General features: G+C 40.5%; 1 protein-coding gene across 2 annotated transcripts in view; it reads right to left on the reverse strand.

The window, feature by feature from the left end:
* Positions 1-26,105, reverse strand: part of wdr3 (WD repeat domain 3) — a 57,762-nt gene that overhangs the window by 26,694 nt on the left and 4,963 nt on the right. The window contains exons 2-11 of one of the 2 annotated variants that reach the window (XM_078559629.1): positions 24,244-24,450; positions 23,808-24,017; positions 23,338-23,456; positions 19,993-20,071; positions 18,916-19,011; positions 14,078-14,173; positions 12,702-12,803; positions 8,232-8,329; positions 2,644-2,754; positions 1,627-1,857 (exon numbers count right to left, since the gene is read on the reverse strand). In XM_078559629.1, the coding sequence (XP_078415755.1) occupies positions 1,627-1,857; positions 2,644-2,754; positions 8,232-8,329; positions 12,702-12,803; positions 14,078-14,173; positions 18,916-19,011; positions 19,993-20,071; positions 23,338-23,456; positions 23,808-24,017; positions 24,244-24,414 (1,313 nt within the window). In that variant the 5' untranslated portion in view covers positions 24,415-24,450. Of the gene's footprint in view, positions 1-1,626; positions 1,858-2,643; positions 2,755-8,231; positions 8,330-12,701; positions 12,804-14,077; positions 14,174-18,915; positions 19,012-19,992; positions 20,072-23,337; positions 23,457-23,807; positions 24,018-24,243; positions 24,454-26,105 lie in introns of both variants that reach the window. The other variant, XM_078559630.1, reaches the window with a different exon arrangement.

Consider the following 26,105-nt stretch of genomic DNA (forward strand, 5'->3'; position numbering starts at 1 on the left):
TAACTGGCATTTCAAACTTTGTCTACTTTAAACAAAAACATTACTGATCCCTAATCGGATCACAACATAATTGATCTCCCATGGCATTGCTCATGTGAAGACACTGTCAAAGGGCTGGTTTTAATCAGGAACAGCTTTTGTGCAGGTAGAGCAAGTGCAAAACATGGAATTTCAGGTCCTGAATATTTTACCTGCTGGGTCTAATTTAATTGCCACTGGTTAATTTCCCATCTGGAAAGGTGGTGGGGGGAATTGTAGGGGAAGGACACAAAGTAGTTGCTGACTGGCGTCGATCAAGCAGCTGGTTTCTAAGCAAATAATGAGGGGGGATTTCAGGAGGGAAGAAGGCAATGCCTAACAGGGGAGCTTACAACTTTCCTTGTGGGGCCCAGAGAAGCACTCCTGCTCATCTGAGATACACAAAGGGCATTGTTTGACTTACCTGAAGGCTTTCTTCGTCATTCTCATCAGCTGCCAACTTGCTTTTGCCTAATAGGAAAGCCATGGCACCTTTCCTGCTCAGGCTCTGGTTAGAATGCCGCTAAAGTCCTTTTAACATAATAGGACCCGAATTTGCATGGATATGGACAGTCCATTAACCTTGCCTGCCATTTACTTCACACTGCCCAAAGTCAAACAATAAGCAAAATGATGGCAGACAAAGTAATACAAGAGTGAAGCAGCCCAGAGGCCAAAATATTATAAGTGCTATTAATATTTAAAAATATAAGATGAGATTGAGTCTTAAAACTTTCAGAGAAATAGTCATTTTAAGTACACTCTTTAAGACAAATCATACTACTTTGTCCTTATATTGGTCTGGTCTTTGAATACTGTGTCCAATTTTTGTGACCTTCCAGGGTAGGTGATATTAAGACTTTTAAAAGGGTGCAGAGGAGGGTCAAAAATTCAAATAAATAGGTTAGGGAAGTTAAAAGGTCACAATCTTAAATTATACAAGGCCAAATCTAGGATAGCTGTCAGGAGGTGGTTATTTGCCCAGGAATATTGGGCCTGTGGAGCAGACTGCAAGCTCATGCAGTGAACACCGATTCTCTGAATTCCCTCAAGTGAGAGCTGGGCCCATTTCCGGCTGAGGTGGAGATGAACTCATACAAAAGTCAGGCACTATACAGAATTAATCACAGCCAGAGTGATCTCCTGGACCAATGTTGATCACCTACAGGGGTCATAGAGTAATTTCCCAGTTTTTCCCCCTAAATTGGCTTGGGTTTTTAACCTCTCCCAGCAGATTGCATGGCATGCAGGTTACCACAGTTGTGTGGGTCAGGTTGGATGGTTCATCCTTCACAGCAACCTGTAGTGAGGAATGGAAGGACTATCTGAATCCTGCTGAAGATGTAAAATTTAAAACTATTGGAGATTAAATGAATAGTCTGAAAATTCAGAACAGGTCAAATCTTAAACTTAGAAGCTGAAAATTAAGAAACCAAAAAAAAATCCACTGTTTGAAAACCATGGAGATGGCCAATTTGCCAGACATGGCCATGATTGCATCCGTTCCTCTTTGTTTGCATAGGTAAAATCTATATTAAATGTGGATATATGAATTTAAAATGGGCAGAACACACGCACGCACACACGCACATGCACACGTATTCAAACCTGTTCCATATTTTGACTGTCTCAGACGAAGCAGAGAGAACTGCAATATTGTCAGAACTGAAGGCGAGGGTTCTTGCATCTGTCCTGTGACCTGCAATGGTTATTCTGGCCATCTTTGTGCACTCTGGCATTTGCACTGTTAGGTTCAGACTGTAAGCCTCAACACTGTTGTTTTGCAGCAGCATCACAACCTTTAGCTCCCCATTTGGCAATAAAAGAAAGTTGAATGATCTGGAAAAAAATTGAATCAGGATCAAAAGGCCAAAGTTGCAATGTTATAATGTAATACTAAAAATAGTAAACTTGAATTAACTCTCGTTAGTCCAGTGATGTGTGCAAATTCAATATTAAAGGCATCCTCTAAAGATGGAAGCAATAAAGATTGTTCAGCAAAACAATAAACCGAAACTCAATTTCATTCCTAGTTTCAATACAGTAGAGCTATACCAATGCTAGCTAAGGGAACTTAAGCACTTCCATTTATATAATGGTAATGGAGCTCACAATTAGTGACATGGTTGGACATATTGCTTTGGAATTAGGTACATATGCTTTCTTATGCAAATGTAAAGTCATTATTAAACTGCCGGATAAATCTGAAGGTATATTGTACAACAGGAATAAAATGCAATGCACCAGACTTTTTTTTTGCTCACAGAATAATGCATAAAACATGACACACAGGTGTACACACATTCACAAAGTCCAACATACTTTGTGATGTTTCAAAGTTCCAAGCTTTTACTTTCAATAAAAGCTCCAATTCATTTTAATTTTCTCTATAGAGATCAGGGCCATTTTTAAAAGCGTTTCAAAGGAATGTTCCAATTTTTCAACAAGTTGCCAAATTTTGTCTAAAATAATCATTTATCTGAAATTTTACTTAATTTTTGAAAATGCAACCCAATCCCTGTGAATGACAGCTTTCTTAGCACTGGCTAAAGTTCTGTTTAGTGTTTAAGAAATTATACCACAGATAATTCTTTCTTTCTGGTTGGCCAGACAACTGGGTCTCACCTGATTTTTCCTGAGGCTTTGATATTTGTGACTTTCTGAATCTCATCCTTTAGCGTTCGTTCCACTGCAGGCTCCAAGTCAATGTCAGATTCCCCTGTCTCAGCCTTTCGCCTGTTAAATAATCCACAACAAAATATTCAATTTAAGTAACTGCAGCAAAATAAAATTAATCAATTCCATGTGTAAAGCATCCCTGTTTACTGTGGTCAGATGCCTTTATTTTCCAGATCACAATTGCAACTCAGAATCAAAGTTCAAATTCCTTCTGTCCTTCCATTACTCTAATGATTTCCACAGATTCCCGTTAATACCTTCACTTACCTGGATATCAGCCCACTTTTCATTATACAAGCAAACAGAGAGTTAGACATATACTGAAGCACATAGTTCTATGAGCCATGGTGCCCCACTATGGAGCGATGGTACATAATTTCACACCTTCACCATCACTTCTCCAAATATTTACACCTTGATTCTAGGCTGGTGATGATGAGGAAAGTACCAGGAACCACTGGAAAGGAAACAATGATTTGCAGGTAAGGCTAACAATGCTGAACAGATGGAGATAACAAAATGCAAAAAGTATGCCATTAAGGTTGAGACTGATCTGCACAGAAATAGATGCAGTTCCCTACTTTTCCCAGTAAACGTCTGTAGTTTATCCGAACACTGTTCTCCGTTATTAGATTTAGAAAGTAATGTGCTAGATTGTTGTAATTAATCAGTATATCACTGTTATGGCCACAGCAGATGTTAATTGCTGCGCAAACCAAGACCCAGAGGGAAGCTTGGCTTACAGGCCAAATCCTTTTTTTTTGTATTCTGAAAACAAGAAGAAAACTTACTGATTCCAGCAGCAAGGGGTCCAGTAACACTTTTGGGATTTTAAAAATTAAAAGTAAAAGTTTTCTTAAGAATAAAAGAAAACTTAAGCACATAAAATTACGGTTACACAGTTAAAATTAGTCTTAAACTCATTCCCCAAAACTACTTGGTCAGACCCACAAGTAAACACCTTCCAGGCAATACTCCCTTATAGATGTTTAACTATGAAAATCCAGTAATATTACCCAAGGCAAGCTGCTGTAGCTTGATCTCTTAAACTCTCTCCCACCTCTTATACTCTTTTGCTATGGAAATCCAAAACTTCAGAACACGACTGCTTTTTACAGCCCAATACTTTTCTGGTTTGACTGGATGGCTGATTCAAACTGCATCTTCTCCCAGTCTAGAGCTGTTTCCAGGAGATCTCCCTCACACAGCTAACAGCTACATCTAACAGCCAACAGGTACCAACGCCAGCTACCCACAGTAACTCTAAAATACATTTTTCCCCTTTCATCTCAGGTTCTATTCTCACACCTCTTAGAAACTCAAATCCTTCCAAACATAAAATCTTTCATGTTTCTATTTTGTCTCTGCCTTCGGGTCAATGAAATGTAATGTACCCTCTTCTGTTTACTAATGGAGCTCCTGCAAGATGATAAGGTTTCTTCTCACCTCTGACTTCCCTTTGATATTCAAACTCTCAACTTATCTAAAAATGCAAATGTTAGATCCAATCTATTCACTTGTATCTCAAACCTATCGCCTCTATCCTTTCATGTTTTAAACCCCCCAGACAATCTGTCTTCCAGTAACATTTCCCTGGCTTAACTAAATCATTTACACACACACGCGCGCACGCACAGACGCACACGAACAGACGCATGGCCTCCTTCACAGAATACCACAATATTCTCCAAAAATACTTTTAAAAATAACATCCATTCTCACAATCATGGAAGTTACATTTAACCAAGACTGTTTATTTCCAATTCCTTAACTTTGCCAGACTCTGTACCTGTCTCAGTTCATCTGATGCTAAAACCCTCAACCATACCTCTGTTACCTCTAGACTCGACTATTACAATGCATTCTTGGCCGGCCTCCCATGTTCTACCCTCCTTAAACTTGGGGTCATCCAAAACTCTGCTACCCATGTCCTAAATTGCACCAAATCTTGTTCACCCATCACCCCTGTGCTTGCCGGCCTATACTGGCTACTGGTTAAGTAACATTTCAATTTTAAAATTCTTATCTTCGTTTTCAAATCCCCCCCATGACCTCATCCCACCCTACTTCTATAATCTCCTCCAGCCCGGCAACCCTCCAAGATAGCTGTGCTCCTCCAATTCTGGACCCTTGAGCATTCCCAATTTTAACAGCTCCTCCATTGGAGGCTATACCTTCAACCGCCACGGCCCTAAGCTTTGGAATTATTTTCTTAAACCTGCCTCTCTATCGTCCTTTAAGAAGCTCCTTAAACCTGCCTTTTCGAGCAAGCTTTTGGTCATCTACCCTAATAGTGGGCAATGTGGCTCGGTGTCAAATTTTATCTTATATTGGTGCTGTGAAGAATCTTGGGATGTTTTGCTACATTAAGGGTACTATATAAATGCAAGTTGTTGTTTTGACCATTACTATAAATATGGGGAATGTGTGTAATGTTGATCCTAAATTATAGCTGCATGGCTATAATTTTAAAGGAGCTATTGATCAGTGAATATCAAAGAGTGGAAATCTAACTGTTACATTCCCCAGTCCACATTGTTTTCACACATTCTCTTTAGAATAGGGAAAATTGAGGCCTGCTGAGTGCAGAAACCAAATTTGTATCCCCAAATATCCTAGACATAAACAGAAACTAATCCAATATAATTTTTTATCTGGCCCCTGCTTACAACTTGCTTATGTTTTAGAAATTAATATATCGAGCAACTCTTAAAACAACAATTTTCTATGAACACTTATTTCTGGTATCTATCCATAACAAAGTGCATTCAATTTAAATAAAGCTTGAAAAAAATGAATAAAAATAGCTGTCCAGTGTATTACAGACACACAGATGGCAGTGTTGCACAGCAGCAGTTTTTTTCTTTGAACTATTAAACACAAGGAATTCATTGTATTTAAGAAGTTGCAACAAAATATATGGCTAAAATTGTTAAATTGGGATTTGTGGGAAGACTTTCAAAAAATTTTACTTTTTAAAAAGAAAACCAGGCAATTCAATAAAGACAAAGAACTGAGGGGCGATAAATTTTTACACATAATAGATTATATTGTGAATTTGTTTATTGAATTGTTTATTTTATTGAACATTTATTTGAAATGATCCGACTTCTGAAAACCTTGAAGAGAGTGGTAAGAAGCCTGGGGCATAAACTTTCCTTATGGGACCAAGAAGATGACAAGGAAAGTAAAAACAATTTGTTGTAAATGGTCTCTTCTGGCCCCAGATCTTCTTCCCCTGACTATACCTTGTGGGAAAACTATAACAGCTATCCTAATTACACGAGAGTTAAATCTGTAGTTGGGGATCAAAGAAGTCATCAAACTCCAATCTATTTTATCTCTGTTTTTATCCAATCTATTAAAATCACCCATACAATACCTGCAGTCCTTCCTGAAACAACTAACAATACAAATTGCGTCCCTGTAAATCTCAGTCTCACTGCTCCTCATTATGTGCCAGGTAGATGCGAATGGGGCTATAGATACAAAGAGTACATAATGGCAGGGTGAACTGCACAAATTTGTTGTCATCCTGACATCTTTTCTCTGTTCCTAGCTCTCTGCTAAGTCAATTACAGAAGGAGCAATGAAAGGAGCCTTTAGTGTGATAAACTTCCATCGAAACTCAGTAAAACAGAAGCTCCTTACAGAATCCAGACAGCCAGGAATCTAGCCCAGCTACCACATTGCAGACTAAAATCTACAAGCTTCTCTCTTGATCAGCAATTATCTAGCAATCAAGCAGAATGAAGCTAATGTATAGTTTAGGTACATAATACCTTCAATTCTTTTGCAGTCATTTCAGGTCAGGAAAGCTGGCCATAGCTGCACTACATTCAACTCTCCACATTCCTGGCCACTATTGCACATTTGCTGCCAGCAGGAGTGTCTGTGATGCCTTCAATTATTTGCTTAAGTAACAATAGCTTTCTTTTGTTTTAGAAGTGCCTGAGAGAGTAGCTGACAAAAATATTTAGATTTTAATGCCACTTTCCTAGCAATGTTCACTGGTTAAAAAAAAGACTTGAAAAACTATTAGCAATCATAAGTTGTTTGTATTATTTACTTTTTAAGTTGCACAAAAGCAAACACAAAATATCTATTTGGGAGCCTGCCAAATACAGTGTTATAGCAGGATATAAGCGAGAGTCTGCCAAGAACTGAATGTTCCTTATTGCTTCGTTTTAAAACACGACAGTTCACTTGATGTGGATTCTGTCGCTATTTCATTTTGTGTGTTGCTGCTTCCTAAATATTACCATTACCTCTATTTTCCAAGGCTGGAATTCAGTTTTCCAATTTTACTTTCTGGCCTTGCTTGCCATTCCTGAAAGTGGCAACTGAAGGTGGGCATGTTTCCGTGGCCAGTATTGGCTCTCTAGTGTCCTGTGTGCCTCAACAGTGAGTGCTTTTCAAACCATCAGCACCATCACAGCCAAACCCAACATGATTTGTGAAGCTTCCATGCACACTTCCAGAAAGTATTGTATGGCAGTGATCGGGTGGGCACCCTGGACAACTTTGCCTCTCTGTAGCTCAGAACCACTGAAATCAACTGCAGTTACTTCACCAGTAATCTGCTGCAATTAGCTAATTTAGCACAAGATGGAAATCAAACCTGAAACCTCTTGATTCACTGCCACACCGCAAAGTGTACATGGCCATAAGACACCAGTTGAAAGATGGGAGAGGAAAGGTTTTGCATGGAATGTTTTTAAAAACAGGTTTCTCAAGCTCCCTGAAAGCCACCTTTTGCCTTAACAGATAAACCCAAATTTTCAAGCCTTTCATAAAACTAGGGGTTGGTTTTCTTTCTCTCTTCTATCCCACGTCAAGGGGTTGAATATTTGCCTTGTGATCTGTGATAAAATTAGATAAGGTACTCGAGATATGGCCTGACCAAAGCAATGTGCAATTTAAGCGTGGTTTCCAATTGCACTCTACTCTTTTGATGGCGGAGTCAAAGATGCTACTTGCTTTGTTACAGTGACTTAACATGCTAAGTGTTGGCTTTATTAACATGTTAAGTTAATGTGGTGATTTGTGCTACCCACATAACCTATAACATTTCAAACATAATCTTAACATTTCAACTTTTATAATAGAGCTTCTTCCAGAGGGTACAACTAAAAACAAGGAGCTGGTCATATGAAATATCACACACGCTTCAATTGTAGATAGCGAAGAGGAAAACTAAATATGTCAAAGTGCCATGTTCCTTGCCAACATAAATGTATATCCAACGTTTGTTTACTGTGCCTGATCTCCAATTGTTCTTATCACTGCATACAGAGAGCATCAGAATGACATTGATGAAACTGATAGTAATAACTTCCATTTTTCTAGCTGCAAGCACCTGCTTTAAAACAATAGCTCATATCATTTGAAGAAATATCCTTCCTGTGAGATGTTGGTATTTCAATGGTGAAATAGTCCTTACTCTCACAGATTTGTTAGTGGGGGGAAATTCCAACAAAAGACTTACCCTTTAATGACATTAATGGAGTCAAATCAATCATACTTTCACTCACTTTGCCTTTTTCTTTGCTTTTTTTTGTTTCTTTTCAATCTTTTTATTCACTTCCTCTTCACTTAGAATTTTAAAAACCTCAAGAACACCATCTGTGCCCTGTAAAACAATTATCAAACACAAGATTAAAGTTGTGGTTACAAGACAGATTTCCCCTGCAAGCCCAGTTTTGCTCCATTTAAGATTTAGAGCGATAGGTTCCCATTCATCTCAAAAATGAAAATGTTGTAATTGTCTTTTAATCTAGTTTATTCCGTGTCTACTCTCCCTTCTATAAAATCAATGATTAGTCATGCAAAATAACTAGTAACTTGATTCACAAGATGACTTAATTCTTCGTAATTGCAGTTTGAAGAGTCATTTTGTGACAATTTTGCTTATTTTTTAAAGGAGTGATAGTGTTACATGTGTAAGAATTATGGGTAATATTTAATTTCATTGAAACATACAAGATTATGCGGGGACTCGACAGGTTAGATCCCGAGAGGATGTTTCCCTTTGTGGGGGGGATCTAGAACCAAGGGGCACAGTTTAAAAATTAGGGGTATCCCATTTAGGACTGAAATAAGGAGAATTTTTTTCTCTCAAAGGGTCATTAATTTGTGGAATTCTCCTCCAAGAGAGCAGTGGAGTTTGGTACATTTACTATATTCTAGGCTGTGTTAGATAGATTTTTGCTCAGCAAGGGAGTCAAGGATTATGGCAGAATTATTGAGACGTAGAAATGTGATGGATTTTATACTGTTCAAGAGGGGTGGAGCAGGTGGAGCAAGATAGCAGGTCAGGGGTAGGTGGGAGCTAAGAAGAGATTAACAAAGATGTCATGGACACAAGGCAAAGGGAGTGTTAATGGTAGTGGTGAAGTCTAAAGAAGGCACTGATAGTGGCCTAAAGGTAAGAACAGCTTGTGTTAATAGCAGGACAAGGGTCAGTGCTCTGTGAAAGCACAACATAGAAACAAGTGACAGATGGCAATGGCGGTGGGTGTGGTTGGGGATAAAGGGTTTAAAAAATGAATAAATAAATAAAATGAAAAATAAAAACAATTGGATTAAAAAGGGAGTAAAGATGGAGGACAGAGTTCATGGTCTGAAGTTGTTGAACTCAATGTTAAGTCTAGAAGGCTGTAAAGTGCCTAATCGGAAGATGTGGTGCTGTTCCTTCAGTTCCTCCAGGGGGAACTGTATCAAAGCACATCAATTAATATGTCCATTTTACTCTGTTTTGCAAGAGCTCTCGTTCAGACTTGACTCATTGAAGAACTCAAACAAAAAACATACCTGCCTCAATTAGCAGCAGGGGAAAGTTGTCAAATTAATTTCAGAATACTAATTAATTTAAACTAGGTTGTTCTGAGTCTATCTCCTAAAAGCACTTTGGTTAATGAATAACACTTTTCACAATAACTGCAAGTTTGATTCTCAAGTTGCTGATGTTGCATTGTTTCAGAAAGATGTTTACATCTTGTGGGTTTTTTATTTTTTGCAATAGCCAAATATTGCAACATGTTGCATTTTAAAACCAATTACAGTATAACATCTCACTAAGTACGAAAAAATGTTTGTGACTTGTGAGCTTTTTAATGCAAAGAATTCTGTAATTTATTTTTCTACGGGACAGCGGAAATCGTCAACCTTAACACGTTACCTTCCAGTGCACAAGTTTAAAAATCTCACCCTCTTTTGTCTTGCCAAAATAAATAGTAATAAATAATGGCACAGTGCAGAATCTACCTCACTAACTTTAGCAACTTCCAGTTTTGACACATCTTTGTTTACATACTCTGTAGCCAAATCTTCAGGAGAAAAAAATACTTCTGCATCAGGCTCAGGCTCTGTTTTTCCCCCCTTCCCTCCCACTCTCCTCAGCCTGCTGAACCCCATGGAGACCTGACTTCACTGTTCACCCCTTCCCTGCCAGGCCTGCCAAACCCCAGTTCTGCTGCTCCCTCCCCTCACCTGGGCCTGCCGAACCCCATCTCTGCTGCTTCTTTTCCCTCCCCTGGGCCTTCTGAACACCGCAACTCCACCAAATGGTCAACAGCAGAGTGTACCTCCTGGCGGGATGAGTAGCGGCTCCTGACCTCGTTATGGCAGAGATTTCCTGGGCTTTTTGAGATTCTTTCCTCCCAGCTTTGGTTGCGTTGGAGGTGGCATCAGCCAAGGGGAGGTAGAGGTCGGAAAAAAATTAAAAGGGCAGAATTCCATTATTCGAAAGTCAGAATTCCATCAAATGGCAGAAATTTCTCATCCCTGAGTATGGATTACGTGTTGTAACTTATCTGTTCAATAAGCTGCAGAAAGTTTGAGTTAATAGACCAGAGAGTTTGTGTTGGGAAAATGAGAGAGGAGAGGTAGAGCAAGGAAGAGGGAAGAGAGAGAGAGATACAGAGCATGGCAGTGTTTGAAAGAGGGTGCGAGCGAAAGTGTGGGGCGCGAGCGAGGGCTCGAGACTGCAAAGGAGCACAAGAGCGAGGTTATGTGAGAGAGAGAGAGAGACAGAAGGTTTCTCTTTTGTCAAATATTCAGTCCTTTAAAAAAATTAAATTTTGAAGCCAATTAATTACGTGACGCGTTCTGTTGACAGAAAGGGTCATTTTGAATTGTCTACACCTGTGAAAAAGACAATGGGCTGAATTTTGCTGTTGGTGAGCAGGGTCTGGGGCTCGCTCACCGACGCGCAAAATGATGCGGGATGATGTCGGGGGGAACCCCCGACGTTATCCTGCCCCATCTAAATTTTCAGGAAGGCGGGGGCTCAGCAAAATCAGCTGTGGGCCCGCCGACCTGTCAATGGCCAATTGAGGCCATTGACAGGATAATTAAAACAATTAAAGGACCTGCCCGTCCAACCTTAAGGCTGTCGGGCAGGCCAGGAGCCCCGGCGGGCTTCTGAAAAAACATGAAACCTCATCCACCAGCGGGATGAGGTTTCATGTAGGGTTTAAAAAACTTTAATAAACTTTTAGTGAAATTTATTAACATGTCCCATCTCATGTCACTTGAGAGGGACATGTTAAGGATTTTTTTATTTTTCTATTTTTAATGTTTCAACAACTTTCAGCGATCTCCCTGAGGCAGCACTTAGCCTCATGGAGATGTGCGTTCTTTCATGCGCATGCACGAAAGAGCGCACTCTCGCATTTGGGGAACCCCCTTGCCCCACCCGCACAGGAAGCGCATAGCACTTAAAATGGAGGCGAGGCCCACTTCTCTGGCGGGGATTGGCTCCCCACCCGCCAGAGATTGGGTCGGGCCCGCCCACCCGGTGGGCAGAAAATTCTGCCCAATGAGACACAACTGTCTTTTCTCAATCTCTGATTTGTTTTTTTAAAAAAAAATCAAACAAAAGTCCTTTGTAGGTAACAGGTAGAAAGGGAGAGGAGGAAATAAGGAAGATGGGAAGAAGAGAAACAAGTTTAAGGTGAGGATTTTGCATCACCTGCCCTTGGAGAGACTGAGTGACGGGTGGGGTAGATAGTGGGTTAAGGGTGAGATGTGTGGCAGTAGAAAGAGATAGACACAGCTATACAGAAATTGAATGGGTGGTTTAAAGGGGAAGCAGTAAAAGTAGTAACGTGACTGAGAGGTTGGCAGGAAGTAAGTTGGGCCTTGGAGACGAATGGGTAAAGGGGCATGATGTACTGTAAGTTTATTTTCAGTTGCTGTTTGACAGTCTTCTGATTTCACAGAGCCAATTTAGAGCAATGAGCAGTTTAATAATTAAACTCTGAAAACAGTAGGAGTTCGCAACCAGAATCTTTCTTGAGCCTTACTACTGCTCTAGAAAGAAATACTTGTATTTATGTAGCACCTTTCACATCATTGGGATATCTCAAAGTGCTTCACAGCCAATTTATTACTTTTTAAAATGTAGCTGTTACTATTTTTCTAGGCAAAGGCTGCAGTTAATTTGTGCGAATGAGATGTTGTTGATCTAGCATTAATTTCACAGTTGTTTAATCAGATTTGAGGTAAATTTTAGCACTAAGGTTACTGAATGCATTACACATAGGTTTAGCCTAACACTACTTCTTTAGGTACCATGCCCTAAGAGGGCGTTAATGACCATGGGCTTCTTGGTCCATGGTTACACTTGACAAGATACTGCTTTCTGCAGACACTTGGCTGACCAGAAATCTCTCCTGCTCTTACAGCCTGCCATTGGCATATGTTGGAAGGATTTACAATAATTAGCCTGTTAGGCCGCATTATGAACACACCTTCTTTGGCCGTTGAGTCCTGGAATGGGACTTGAACCCAGAGCTTCTGGCTCAGAGGAAGGGATGCTACCCACTGTGCCACAAGACTTCCCAGCCTGACACTATTCAGAAATAAAGAGATAAAGTCAATCAATATGCAAAATAATTTGCCAAAGTTAATCGACAGATTACTTTAAATGGCTGAATATTACAAAATGTGAGCTTAGTTATTGGGCATTCAATTAGCACATCTATAGACATGATACTTACATGACAAGCAACAATTTTGTTACTGAGATCTGTTGCTAAGCAAACAACACGATCCCTACTCTCCCGAAATACAGAGCCAATTTTTCGACACGTCAGTATACGCTGTAGAGAAAATAGAAAGCGATTACAATCATAACCAGCTTTCAACCAGGAGCCACAATAGCATAATATGTCTCAGCTAACAGCCCAAAATCAAAATTGATCTCGGCATAGCTCCACAGAAAAAGTTGTAATTGGCCTTTCATGGACCGCTTACATTTCAAATTGTTTTTTTTCTCTCCATTTCCAATATATTTTTAAATCAACTTCAATTTTATTCATAATATTTTCCCTTTTTTCTTAACACCAGTTTCTCATTCCAATGCCCTTATCTTCAGAAAGCAATGTCTAGATCACATTCTACTTCATGATTTTCCACAATTCAATCACTGAATTCCCCACCATCAACACCCTGGAAGTTACCATTGATTAGAAATTTAATTGGATCAACCATAATAAATACTATGGCACTTTTTCCATTAGTAGAGGGGTCAATAACCAGGGGGCATAGATTTAAGGCAAGAGGTGGAAGGCTAAGAGGGGAGTTGAGGAGAAATGTTTTCACCCAGAGGGTGGTAGGAGTCTGGAACTCACTGCATGAAAGGGTGGTTGAGTCAGAAACTCTTGTAGCATTTAAGAAGTATTTATATATTCACTTGTGTTGCCATAGCCTCCAGGGCTATGGGCCAAGTGCTGGAAAATGGGATTAGTGTAGTCAGATCTTTGTTGACAGGCGCGGACATGATGGGCCGAATGGCCTCCTTCTGTGCTGTAGACGTCAATGAGTTTACAATGGCACACAGTGGCAGCAGTGTGTACCATCTGAAAGATGCATTGCAACAACTCACCAAGGATTCTTTGACAGCATCTTTCAAACCAGCCTCTTCCACCACCTAGAAGGACAAGGGAAGATGAAGGGGAAGTTGCAGGTGGTGGCGTTCCCATTCAAGCCAGACACCGCCCTGACATATAATTGCCATTTCTTCACTGTGGCTAGGTCAAAACCCTCCCTAACAGCACTGTGGATGTACCTATACTACGTGAACTGCAAAGGTTCAAGGTGGCGGCTCACCACCACCCTCTCAAGGGCAATTAGGGGTTGCAAATAAATGCTGGCCTTGCCAGTGACACCTCATCCAATGAACAAATAAAAAAACGCTTACAAGTTCAGATGAAGGTTGGAAGGAGTTAATACAAATTATTTGTTTTATTGGTGCTGGTACAAGATTGCAATGCAGGTTGTATTTTAAAGAATACAAGCAATCCTGTTCTGGTCAAACTGATTTAGGATGTGATCACTAAGGAACAGCTGAATACATTACAGAAATAGGATCCACCTCCTCTGGATTTTCATTTAATTCCTCTTCAGTTATTTCAGTATTTTCGAAGGGGCTCTTTGTCCTTTTCACATTTGGTTCCCCAGCTTCTTTCTCCTGAGAAATAATTCACAACACAGCTTACGCAAAAGATAAATAAAGGCTCCTTTCTATTCTTTGGCATTGATATATTGTAAAAGATTAATCCAACTGCCATATCAGAATTTCCAACTGACTGTGTCTTAAAGAAGAAACATGAAGAAGAAATTTAGATTTTGCAAAATCAATACCACCAAGCCAGGAATAGCATGGTCCTTCCTTGCTAAAGTTCAAGAATTGTCATACCTCAGCTAAATGACTTCAGGGTTCTTATCCTCATTGTGGGGTCCTTCCAAAGCCTTGCTCTACTACCCTCAGCAATCTCAAGGAACACTCATGCACCCTCCAGACCTCTTGATATTCCTTGTTTCCATTTGCCTCCACTGTGCCTACTCTTTCAGCCATTATGTCCCTGCCCTCTACAACTGCCTCCTCCAAATCATTTTGCATTTCTACCATCCTCCCTGCTTTCAAAAGCCTTCTAAAAACCCCTCAGAAGAAATCTTTAAGAATTCATATAGTTTACATTCTTGAACTTTATCGATATTCTGTTTATTTACTCTTTCTTAAACAAAGGGAAACAAATAAATTGATGAGAATGGCTGTTCAAGTCTTGATATTTTCTGTGTTTTTACAATTTACTGGACTTTTATTTCCTCCTGCTCACTGCTTTCTACCACCATATAATGCACTTGGAGACATATTTCTGTACATGAGAAATGCTACAGAAATATATGTTAAGTTGAAACTTTCTCTCAAGAATACTCATATAAACAGCCTACCTATAGCAACCAGCTAAAGATAGCCCCTGACATGAAGTTATTAATGTATATAATATTTTGGAAAATATTTTTCTTTTAAATTAGAGGTTTAGTCTGTGGGTGTGTCTTAATTAGAATAAAGTCAGCTAGTCTGGGTGCTTTGATATGTACTAGTTTAAGATGTAAACAGAGAGGTAGGGTGCATTTACATTTTTTGAATAGAGCATTCAAGAAGTGGGGTGAAAACTTGATGCCTTTCTAGCAGCTACCAAGCAATATGTTTGTATTACTAATAAAATTTGGTACAATGAATGGGGTTTCATTGTTAAAAGGTAAAGTTCAACAAGACCAGTGGGACAATGAGAATTTGAATTCAATCAGTGGTGGTAGGTATAACTTAAGTAGTTTTTGGGTGTACAGGGCAGAGGCAATGTAAGATCAAAAGGCAGCTGCAAGCCTCCAACTGGCTCCACAGTGAAAAAAACCTCATTTTTGAATTCATAAGGTGAAAATGCTTTGGTGTTTGGTTAAGTCTATGGGTTACTGTTGCTTTAATGGAAATGAGTTTGGGAATTTGTTAAAAGTTATGATAGCAATAATTTGCAGCCTGAGTAAATTAATAAAATGTTTCAATTAGTTTAATGTAAAACTTCAAGAACTGATGGTCTGATTCCTGAATTTAGAGTCCCATCTCAAACATAACACTTAAAATTATAGGTTATGACAGTTGTTTAAAGTTTCCCTCTGGGATTATTTTAAATAACTCCGCTTTACCAACTGCATCGGTCATAACAGCCCCACCAACAAGTAGAATAACCAAATATTATTACACCAACTCGTTTACACTTTGAAATGCATCTTATATGGGGCCATTATGCATCAATGTCACTGTGATAATGCAGCTGCAAGTAGAATTTAAGCGCATACATATGCAGTAGACTGCATGTTTCTAAATCCTGTGAAAAGGGAAAGGCAAATGCCACCCAAGCTGTCTCCAAAGACAATGGAAAATATAAGGAGAAATTTCTTCACTCAAAGGGCTGTAAATCTTTGGAATTCACTCCCAGAGGGTTGTGGATGTGCCATTGTTGAATACATTTAAGGCTGGGATACAGACTTTTAGTTTCTCAGGGAATCAAGGGACATGGGAAGCAGGTGGGAAAGTGGAGTTGAAGTCCAAGACAATGAAGCCGGGCAAGTGGTAGATGTGTCAGTGGGGGAGCATTCGGGGATAGTGACATAACTCTCTAAGATTTAAGGTAGTTATGGAAAAGGACAGAGATGGACCAAAAATAAAGGTCCTGAATTGGGGAAGGTCAATTTCAATATGATAAGACAGGATTTGGTCAAAGTGGACTGGGAGCAGCTACTTTCGGAAAGTCTACATCAGACCAGTGGGAGTCTCTCAAAAAGGAAATAGTGAAAGTTCAGGGCCAACATATTCCTGTAAAGGTGAAGGGTAGGGCCAACAAGTCCAGGGAACCCTGGATGTCAAAGGATATAGAGGATTGGATAAGGAAAAAAAAGGAGGCTTATGGCATATACAGAGGGCTGAAAACAGCAGAATCCCTAGAGGAGTATAGAAAGTGTAGGGGGGTACTTAAAAAAGTAATTAGGAGAGTGAAGAGTGGGCATGAAAAAACACTGGTGGGCAAGATAAAGGGAAATCCCAAGGCATTTTATAAATATATTAAGGGCAAGAGGATTACCAGGGAAAGAGTAGGACTAATTAGGGACTAAGGTGGCAATGTGTGTGGAGCTGGAGGACGTAGGTGAGGTTTTAAATGATTACTTTTCATCTGTGTTCACTATGTAGAAGACTGATATAGGTTTAGAAATTAGGGAGGGAGACTGTGATATACTTGAACAAATTAGCAATGAAAGGGAGGAGGTATTAGCGGTTTTAGCCAAATCCCCAGGCCCAGATGACATATATCCCAGGCTGCTATGTGAGGCAAGGGAGGAGACTGCAAGGGCTCTGGCACTAATTTTCAAATCCTCTCTGACCACAGGTGGGGTACCAGAGGACTGGAGGACAGCGAATGTGGTACCATTATTCAAGAAGGGTAGTGGGGATAAACCAGGTAATTGCAGCCCAGTGAGTCTAACATCAGCGCGAGGGAAACTATTGGGAAAAATTCAGAGGGACAGGATGAATCTCCCCTTGGAGAGGCAAGGATTAATCAGGAATAGTCAGCATGGCTTTATCAGGGGGAGATCATGTCTAACAAATTTGATTGAATTTTTTGATGAGGTGACTAGTTGTGTAGATGAGGGTTGCGCAGTTGATGTCTACATGGACTTCAGTAAGGCTTTTGACAAGGTCCCGCATGGGAGAATGGTCAAAAAGGCACGAGCCCATGGGATCCAGGGCAATTTGGCAAATTGGATCCAAAATTGGCTTAGTGGCAGGAGGCAGAGGGTGATGGTCGAAGGTTGTTTTTGTGATTGGAGGCCTGTGACAAGTGGTGCACCACAGGGATCGGTGCTGGGACCCTTGCTGTTTGTACTGTACATTAGTAAGTTAGACATGAACATAGGAGGTACGATCAGTAAGTTCGCAGATGGCACAAAAATTGGTGGTGTCGTAAATAGTGAGGAGAAAAGCCTTAGATTACAGGATGATATAGATGGACTGGTAAGATAGGCAGTGCAGTGGCAAATAGAATTTAATCCTGAGAAGTGTGAGGTGATGCATTTTGGGAGGACTAACGCGGCAAGGGAATACACAATGAATGGTAGGATCTTAGGAAGAACAGAGGATTAGAGGGGGCATTGGTGTACATGTCAATAGATCCCTGAAGGCAGCAGCACAGGTAGATAAGGTGGTTAAGAAGGCATATGGGATACTTGTCTTTATTAGCTGAGGCATAGAATATAAGAGCAGGGAGGTTATGTTGGAGCTGTATACAACGCTAGTTAGGCCACAGCTGGAGTACTGTTTGCAGTTCTGGTCGCCACACTATAGGAAGGATGTGATTGCACTGGAGAGGGTGCAGAGGAGATTCACCAGGATGTTGCCTGGGCTGGAACGTTTCTGCTATGAAGAGGGCTGGATAGGCTAGGGTTGTTTTCCTTAGAGCAGAAAAGGCTAAGGGGGGGCCTGATAGAGGTATACAAAATTATGAGGGACATAGGTAGGATAGATAGGAAGAAACTTTTCCCCTTAGCGGAGGTGTCAATAACCAGGGGGCATCAATTTAGGGTAAGGGGCAGGTGGTTTAGAGGGGATTTGAGGAAAGGTTTTCACCCAGAGGGTGGTTGGAATCTGGAACACACTGCCTGAGGGGGCAGTACAGGCAGGAACCTGCGAACATTTAAAGTATTTAGCTGAGCACTTGCAATGCCATAGCATATAGGACTACGGGCCAAGTGCTGGAAAATGGTATTAGAAAAGGTAGGTCCTTGATGGCCAGCACAGACAAGATAGGCCGAAGGGCCTGTTTCTGTGCTGTATAACTCTATCAGCCATGATTGTACTGAATGGTGAAGCAGGCCATATGGTCTTACTCCTGTTCCTATGTCTTGTTTTTTTAAATGTGGTAAAGGTAAATCCAGAATAAGGCTTCAGACTAAATTGTCAAAAGTAGGACAAGGAGTCATAGGTTCAAACCAATAAAAGACAAATTGAAGGCTGGTGTTAAAATATTCTTCTTGCAAAGAACGATCAATTCAGGGAATTGTCTTCCAGCTAAAGTAGGGTGGGCAAAAATTCTGGATACTTGAAGAAAGAAAAATTTAAATGTGGGAATGGGGAAATTGCAGGGCCTTTCTGGAACAATAAACTGAGATGGGCTGGATGTGATCCTCATACAAATTTATCTTGTGATATCAACTATCCAGAACACACAGTGCAACATGTTATGATATTCTTCTGTAACAAGAGTTTGTAATACATCTATAATTAAAGAGAAACATGACTCACAGATGAAGCAAACATAAGTATTAAACAGACCAACAGTTACAATTGATTAAATGTGTATTGTATCAAGTTTTCACCTCATCCAGATAATGGATGTCCCACACCCTCAGTTCACTGTCAGATGATCCAGTCATTATTCTCTTTTCATCTGTAAGTAGCACAAAACCCCACACCTAGAGTAGATACAGAAAGCAACAGAGTAACTATATTTAAAGCTTATTTCGCAGAAAATGAAATTATTCTATCCTGGTTCAAACAATCTACATGTAGTACCAAATTGCATTTGAATTTAAGGAAATAATTTACAATATCTGTTTTGTAACAAAACAAGCATCTATATTTATTCAATGAACAACATAATCTAAAATAATAACAGAAAATACTGGAAATGCTCAGCAGGCCAGGCAGCAGAGAAACCAGGTTAGCATTTCAGTGAAGTGGTAGAGGGAACAAAAGGGAACGTCTGTGAAAGGGTGGAAAGCAGGAGAGATTAAATGACAAAAGCATTGGTGATGCAAGTCAAAAAAGGAAAGTAATAGGCCAAGTAAAGAAGCAAAAGATGAGTCCAGGGGAGGTGTAAATGCAAAATTATTACCAACAGCTGCTGTCCTAAAAAATGGGGAAAGAGGTTATGGCCTGAAATTGTTGAATTCAATGTTGTATCTGGAAGGCTGGAAAGTGCCTAATCAAAAGGTGATATGCTGTTCCTTAAGCTTCATGAGAACAGTGTAGCAGGCTGAGGACAGAGAGATCAGAGTGGGAGTGGGGCAGTGAGAAATGACATCTGCATAATTTTTGTCAGTAAAAGCACAATCTGAATGTGCTTGAATTTGTACAACATGGTCCCAACTTGTTATTGTGCAAGAGAATGAAAAAAGCAACAAGACAGACACTGATAAAATAAGAGTGTTTTAAATCAAAGAAATATAGGAATTACACATTACACTTTTTATTGGTTGAGGGGGGGGGGCGACACCAGCATGAATTATAATCGTCCACTGAAACAGTCTCATTTTGAAGGCAAATAGTACACTTAGGCAGGTTCAAAACAAGGCAGTATAATCTGTTTAGACATCCAAGCAATTGCCAAATCTCCTGCAATACCCATCATGATGGCAGTCTAACAGGGCCAGGAACAAAACAATGTTGCTGACCTCACTGCGATGACCAACCATGGTCTGGAAGCAATGCTGTGTATCCAAGTCCCACCACTTAACAAACGTGTCCTTGGAGCTAAAAGAAAAATGGAAAGAAATACTGAAAGAAGGCATTACTATTGGCCATAAATAGGAGATTAAATAAAACATTAATGCAGCACTAACGAACAACTTGGTATGGAATAATTAATTGAAAATCTCGGTATTACTTCAGTCAGCCAGTCACTGTTGTGATCCAAAATTGTGTCTCACTGCATTATTAGCACTACAGTGTCAAAATTTCCTCAGCCCATCATTCCTTTATCCTAAAATTTAGAGCACAACCAGGTAAAATAAAAAAGGAAAATTCCATTCAATCCAACTATCTTGCCCTTGTCATCTCAATTTAGATTCAATATCTGCTTGCACTCTCTTAATCCAACTCAAACTCCTCTCAGAAAATACTGGAAATATTCAGCACATCTGACAGCATCTGTGGAGAGGGCAACAGAGTTAACATTTCAAGTCGAACATGACTCTTCTTTTGAAGAGTTAACTCTGTTACTCTTTCCATAGATGCTACCAGACGTCTGCTGAATATTTCCAGCACTTTGTTTATATTTCAGATTTCCAGCGTCCGCAGTAATTTGCTTTTATCAATTTTTTCTCATCCTAAACACCATTTCCTGGCCATTACCAATCGATATCATTATTGGATGAAATACTGTTACATTTTGCTCAAGACTCTTCAAATTAGTAAGTACAAATACACCAATTGTAAAATTACAATCTGTAAAAGGATTTCCACTTTCCATCAATCAATTTAGTAAACTGTCACAAAACTGAAGCAGTAATTTGGTGAGCGAGTAGCCAATCTATGGAGCAAACTCTGAGGAAATGCTGAAGGAGATTAGCACTGATTCATTAAAATGCAAATGAAATAGATTTCTTTTAGAAAAGTAACATTTTGGGTTATAGTTACATAACTGTAAATTGAGGCAAAACATGTGAAAAGTGTGGCACGGTTGAGGGAAAAGGTGACTTTGGACCAATAGTTCTCAAAGCTCTCCACCACTAAGAATTTCATCATGCTATTTTGGAGTCTGTTCTAGGCTAATCAATACACTATTGATTGATTGCTACGATTAGTCAACTCTTGACCATCGTGTCATGCGATTGCCAGGACAGTAGGAAACAAAACTGGTGGACCTTGATCTTTCTTTGTCCAGTGATTGCTATGATAAACCCTGAAGCTTTGAAATTTCAACTCCACCCACTTCCATTCATCAAATCACAGAATTGTTGCAATGTAGAGAGTGGCCATTCAGCCCATCGTGTCTGCACCTGCTTTCCAAATAAGCAATTAACCTAGTGCTATTCCCCAGCCTTCTCCTCATAACCCTGCACATTCTTCCTTTTCAGGTAACAGTCTAACTCTCTCTTGAATGCCTTGATTGAACCTGCCTCCACCACACACTCAGGCAGTGCATTCCAGACCTTAAGCACTCACTGCGGAAGAAGTTTTTCCTCATGTCCCTTTTACTTCTTTTGCCAATTACTTTAAATCTGTGCCCTCTTGGTTCTTGACCCTTTCATGAGTGAGAGCAGTTTCTCCCTATCTATTCTTATTTAGACCCGTCATGATTTTGCATACCTCTATCAGATCTCCTCTCCAAGGAAGACAGTCCTAACTTCTCCAGTCTATCTTCAGAACTAAAATTTCTCATCCCTGGAACCATTCTCATTAATCTTTTCTGCACCCCCTCTAATACCTTCACATCCTTCCTAAAACGCAGTGCCCACAACTGTACGCAACATATTGGCTTAGGCCGAACTAGTGACTTATACAAGTTCGAACTAGTGACTTATACAAGTTCAACATAACCTCCTTGCTCTTGAACTCCATGTCCCTATTCATAAAGCCTAGGACACTATGCTTTATTAATCATGTTCTCAACCTGTTCTGCCATCTTCAATGATTTATGCATATACATCCAGGTCCCTCTGCTCTTGCAACCCCTTTAGAGTTGTACCCTTTATATTGCCTTTCCATGTTCTTCCTACATCACTTAAAAGGAATCACTTAACATTTCTCCACATTGAACTTCATCTGCCACCTGTCTGCCCACTCCACCAACTTGTCTATGTCCTTTTGAGGTTCTACATTATCCTCCTCAGTTCACAATGCTTCCAAGTTTCATATCATCTTCAAATTTTGAAATCATCCCCTGCACACCAAGGTCTAGGTCATTAATATATATCAGGAAGAACAAGGATCCCTACACTGACGCCTGGGAAACTCAACTACAAACCTTCCTCCAGCCTGAAAAACATTCATTAACCACTGCTCTGTTTCCTGTCACTTAACCAATTTTGAGCTATAACTTTGCTCATAGGTCTGCTGTGCAGCACTATATCAATTGACTTTTGGTAGTTCATGTACACCACATCAACAGCATTGCCCACTTTAACCCTCTGTTACCTCTTCAAAAACTCCAGCAAGTTAGTTAAACATGATTTTTCCTTAACAAATCCATGCTGGTTTTCCTTAATTAACCTGCATTTGTCCATGTGATTATTAATTTTGTCCCAAATTATTATTCCTACAAGTTTCCCCACCGCCAAAGTTAAACTGTCTGGCCTGTAGTTGCTGGGCTTATCTTTACGCCTTATTTGAACAAGGGTGTAACATATCCAATTTTCTCGCTCCCTGGCACCACCCCAGGGTCTAAGAAAGACTGGAAAATTATGGCCAGTGACTCCACAATTTCCACTCCCATTTCTTCAGTATCTTTGGATGCATCTCATCCAGTCCTGGTGCCTTATCAACTTTAAATACAGATAGCCTACCTAATAACTCTTCCTTAATTACCTCCTCTTTTACTGTGGCCTGGATAGCACCTTCTTCCTTGTAAAGACAGATGCAAAATGCCCATTAATACCTCAGCTATTCCTCCTCCCTCCATTAGTAAATCCCCTTTTTGATCCCTAATTGGCCCTATTCTTCCTTTTACCACCATTTTACTAATTATAGGCCACTGAAACTTCTCAGTTTCTATTTTATCAATATTATTACAATGGCTAGTATTCTCTTTGCATTCTCTTTGTTTAAATTAAGATGTATTACACAGCCTGATAATTCAGGGTCTCAAAATAATGAAAATCCATACCTCACTCTGTTCTTTCTTCTTAGAACCTTCAGGTTTTTAAAATACAAGTTTGACTTCATCAATCACTACTTTGTTTTATCCTGCCTTCTCTTATTCTCTTTCCAACCTTGGTGGTGAGCTGTGACATCATGGCCCATCACAATGGCTTCTCAATTTAAAAGATAAATTGATGTCTCTTTCTCTCCTATATTACCTTGAGACCAGAAAATTCCTGCCTTTCAGAAATGCAGCGTGTGTAATGGCATCTTTATGTCCTTTCAGTCTGTACAATCCACTCTCATTGATAACATCCCAAATGATGATTTCTGTGTCCTGCGGGATAAGAAAGGTGGAGATGTCCCTCAATTGAGTCACTTTCGATGATGATTCAATTAACATTAAAGCAGCTTCTGGCATAGAAACTACATGCTGAGGGAATCAAGGTTTCAAACTTAACCAGCTGCATGTGGTTCACTGAAAATATCAAACTCAAGTCCCACAAAGTCTAGAAACAAAACATTATCTTGGAGTGAAGGCAATACTGAAGGAAGTAGCACTGTAGTCTATGGAATAGCTTGCCCAACCATGGTTATGCAGTGCAAAATCTTACCAGTTCATCATTCAACTCAAAAGGCACAGGTATTCCCTCCCTTCAAAATAAAACCTGAAAGGAGTATACCCTACCTTTGACCCTGAAACTAGTCGTGCTCCAAGGGTATCATAGTTGAGAATTGTCACTGATGCTTTGTGCCCATTAAGGGTGACATTACTCTCCCCAGTCATTATATTGAAGATACGGATTGAGCCATCTTCATATCCAACCGCTAGGTGACGTTCATCAGGAGCGGCGCACAAGTAAGTTACTTCATGTTTAATGCCCTGAAGAATCAATACCTGTGGATACAACACAGCAGGATGTTAAAACATAACATATCAGTTCAATTCTTCCTTGAAGAAACTTTTTGCAAATGCAAGCTAACAGAATTTGGACAAAAACCCAAAAACATATCCATTTCCTTGTAGCAGACAGTGGTTTGACACTACAAGAAGTCACCCCATTTGATCACATATACTCACAAAAACATAAATAAACCCACCAGTTCACAGGATGTTAACTAACCTTCTCTCCCTTTCGAATATCCCAAATGAATACATGCTCACAGGCAGCAACAGCCACATATCGACCTTTCTCTCCTCGCAGCTGTACAAAAACAATATTTGCCTTCTGACTTGCAATTAATCCAAAAACTGCACTGGCAACGTAGCGTAGATACTGCTTTGTCAGGCCCATGGCAAGGTGCTAAGCTTAGCACAGCAATATAAAGATCTGCTGAAATAAAAATAAACAGTACATTAATGAAATGCAATACATGTGTAACAGTCCTGTTTTCCCAACTGACAGCAAAGTAGAGTTGTGGTAACTATATAGCTGAGAAATAATTGTATTAGGGTGACGAATGTAACCTAGGCCTTTCAACACCTCATCTTTCTCTCAGCTACTCAACTCATCAAATGGCCATAGTCAAATGTTACTTGCCACTTGCTAGCCCAAGCCTGGATGTCTACATCCACTTTAGGTTAGCCTCATTCTAAGAGGAGTTGTGAATGCAACAGTGCATCAGGGAACACGACCATTTCTAATGATAAGAATGCAGGGAAGGTGATCAATCAAAGAGCTGAAGATGGATTGAGTATACTGCATGAAGGGGCCTTAGCAACAGTGTCCTAGGCTGTGATGATCGACCTCAACAACTCTGACCATTTTCCTATGTGTCAGATATAACTCCAGCCACTAAATTCCATACAAAGAGACCCACAGATGTACTGAGGTTAGACCTGCTCGTCCCACAGACCATCATCCTCAACAAACATGAACAGGATGCTCCTAGTCCACATGGTAACTCTTCAGTCAACAGTATCTAAGCCCCAAGTCTAAGGAGAGCACTAATTGTGAGACCCACATATGGGCTAGCAGCATGGGCAGATGGAATTTAATAGAGAAGTGTGAGGTGATGCATTTGGGCAGAAGGTTTTCATAGATACAATATAGACTTAATGGCACAGTTCTAAAGAATGTGTAGGGACAGACGGATCTGGGGCTCACGTACATAAATCTTTGAAACTGGCAGGACATATTGAGTAGTTAGCAAATCATATGGGATTTTGGAGTTCACAAATGATTGGCTCTCAAATATTTCAAAAGGAAACTGGAAGGAGAATTAAAGGAAATAAACTTGCAGGGTCACAGGGACAGAGCAGGGGAATGGGACTAACGGAACTGCTCCAGGAAGAGCTGGCATAGAATTGATGAACCGAATGGCCTCATTCTGTGCCACAATGACTTTATGAGTGTGTCCTGGAATTGAGAACTCAACCCTACCATCCCCTCCTCACATCCTCACCCCTACCATCCCCTCCCTCATATCCTCACCCCTACCATCCCCTCCCTCACATCCTCACCCTAACATTCCCTCCCTCACCACACCATCCCCTCCATCACATCCTCAGCCCCACCATCCCCTCGCTCACATCCTCATCCCTGCCATCTCCTCACATCCTCACCCCTGCCATCCCCTCCCTCATATCCTTAGCCCTACCATCCCCTCCCTCACATCCTCAGCCCTACCATCCCCTCCCTCACATCCTCAGCCCTACCATCCCCTCCCTCACATCCTCAGCCCTACCATCCCCTCCCTCACATCCTCAGCCCTACCATCCCCTCCCTCACATCCTCAGCCCTACCATCCCCTCACATCCTCAGCCCTACCATCCCCTCACATCCTCACCCCTACCATCCCCTCCCTCACATCCTCACCCCTACCATCACCTCACATCCTCAGCCCTACCATCCCCTCACATCCTCACCCCTACCATCCCCTCCCTCACATCCTCACCCCTACCATCACCTCACATCCTCACCCCTACCATCCCCTCCCTTCACATCCTCACCCCTTCCATCCCCTCCCGCTCCCTCACCCCTAC

Source organism: Cetorhinus maximus, chromosome 16 (genome assembly GCF_964194155.1).
Source record: "Cetorhinus maximus chromosome 16, sCetMax3.hap1.1, whole genome shotgun sequence".
NCBI lineage: Eukaryota > Metazoa > Chordata > Chondrichthyes > Lamniformes > Cetorhinidae > Cetorhinus > Cetorhinus maximus.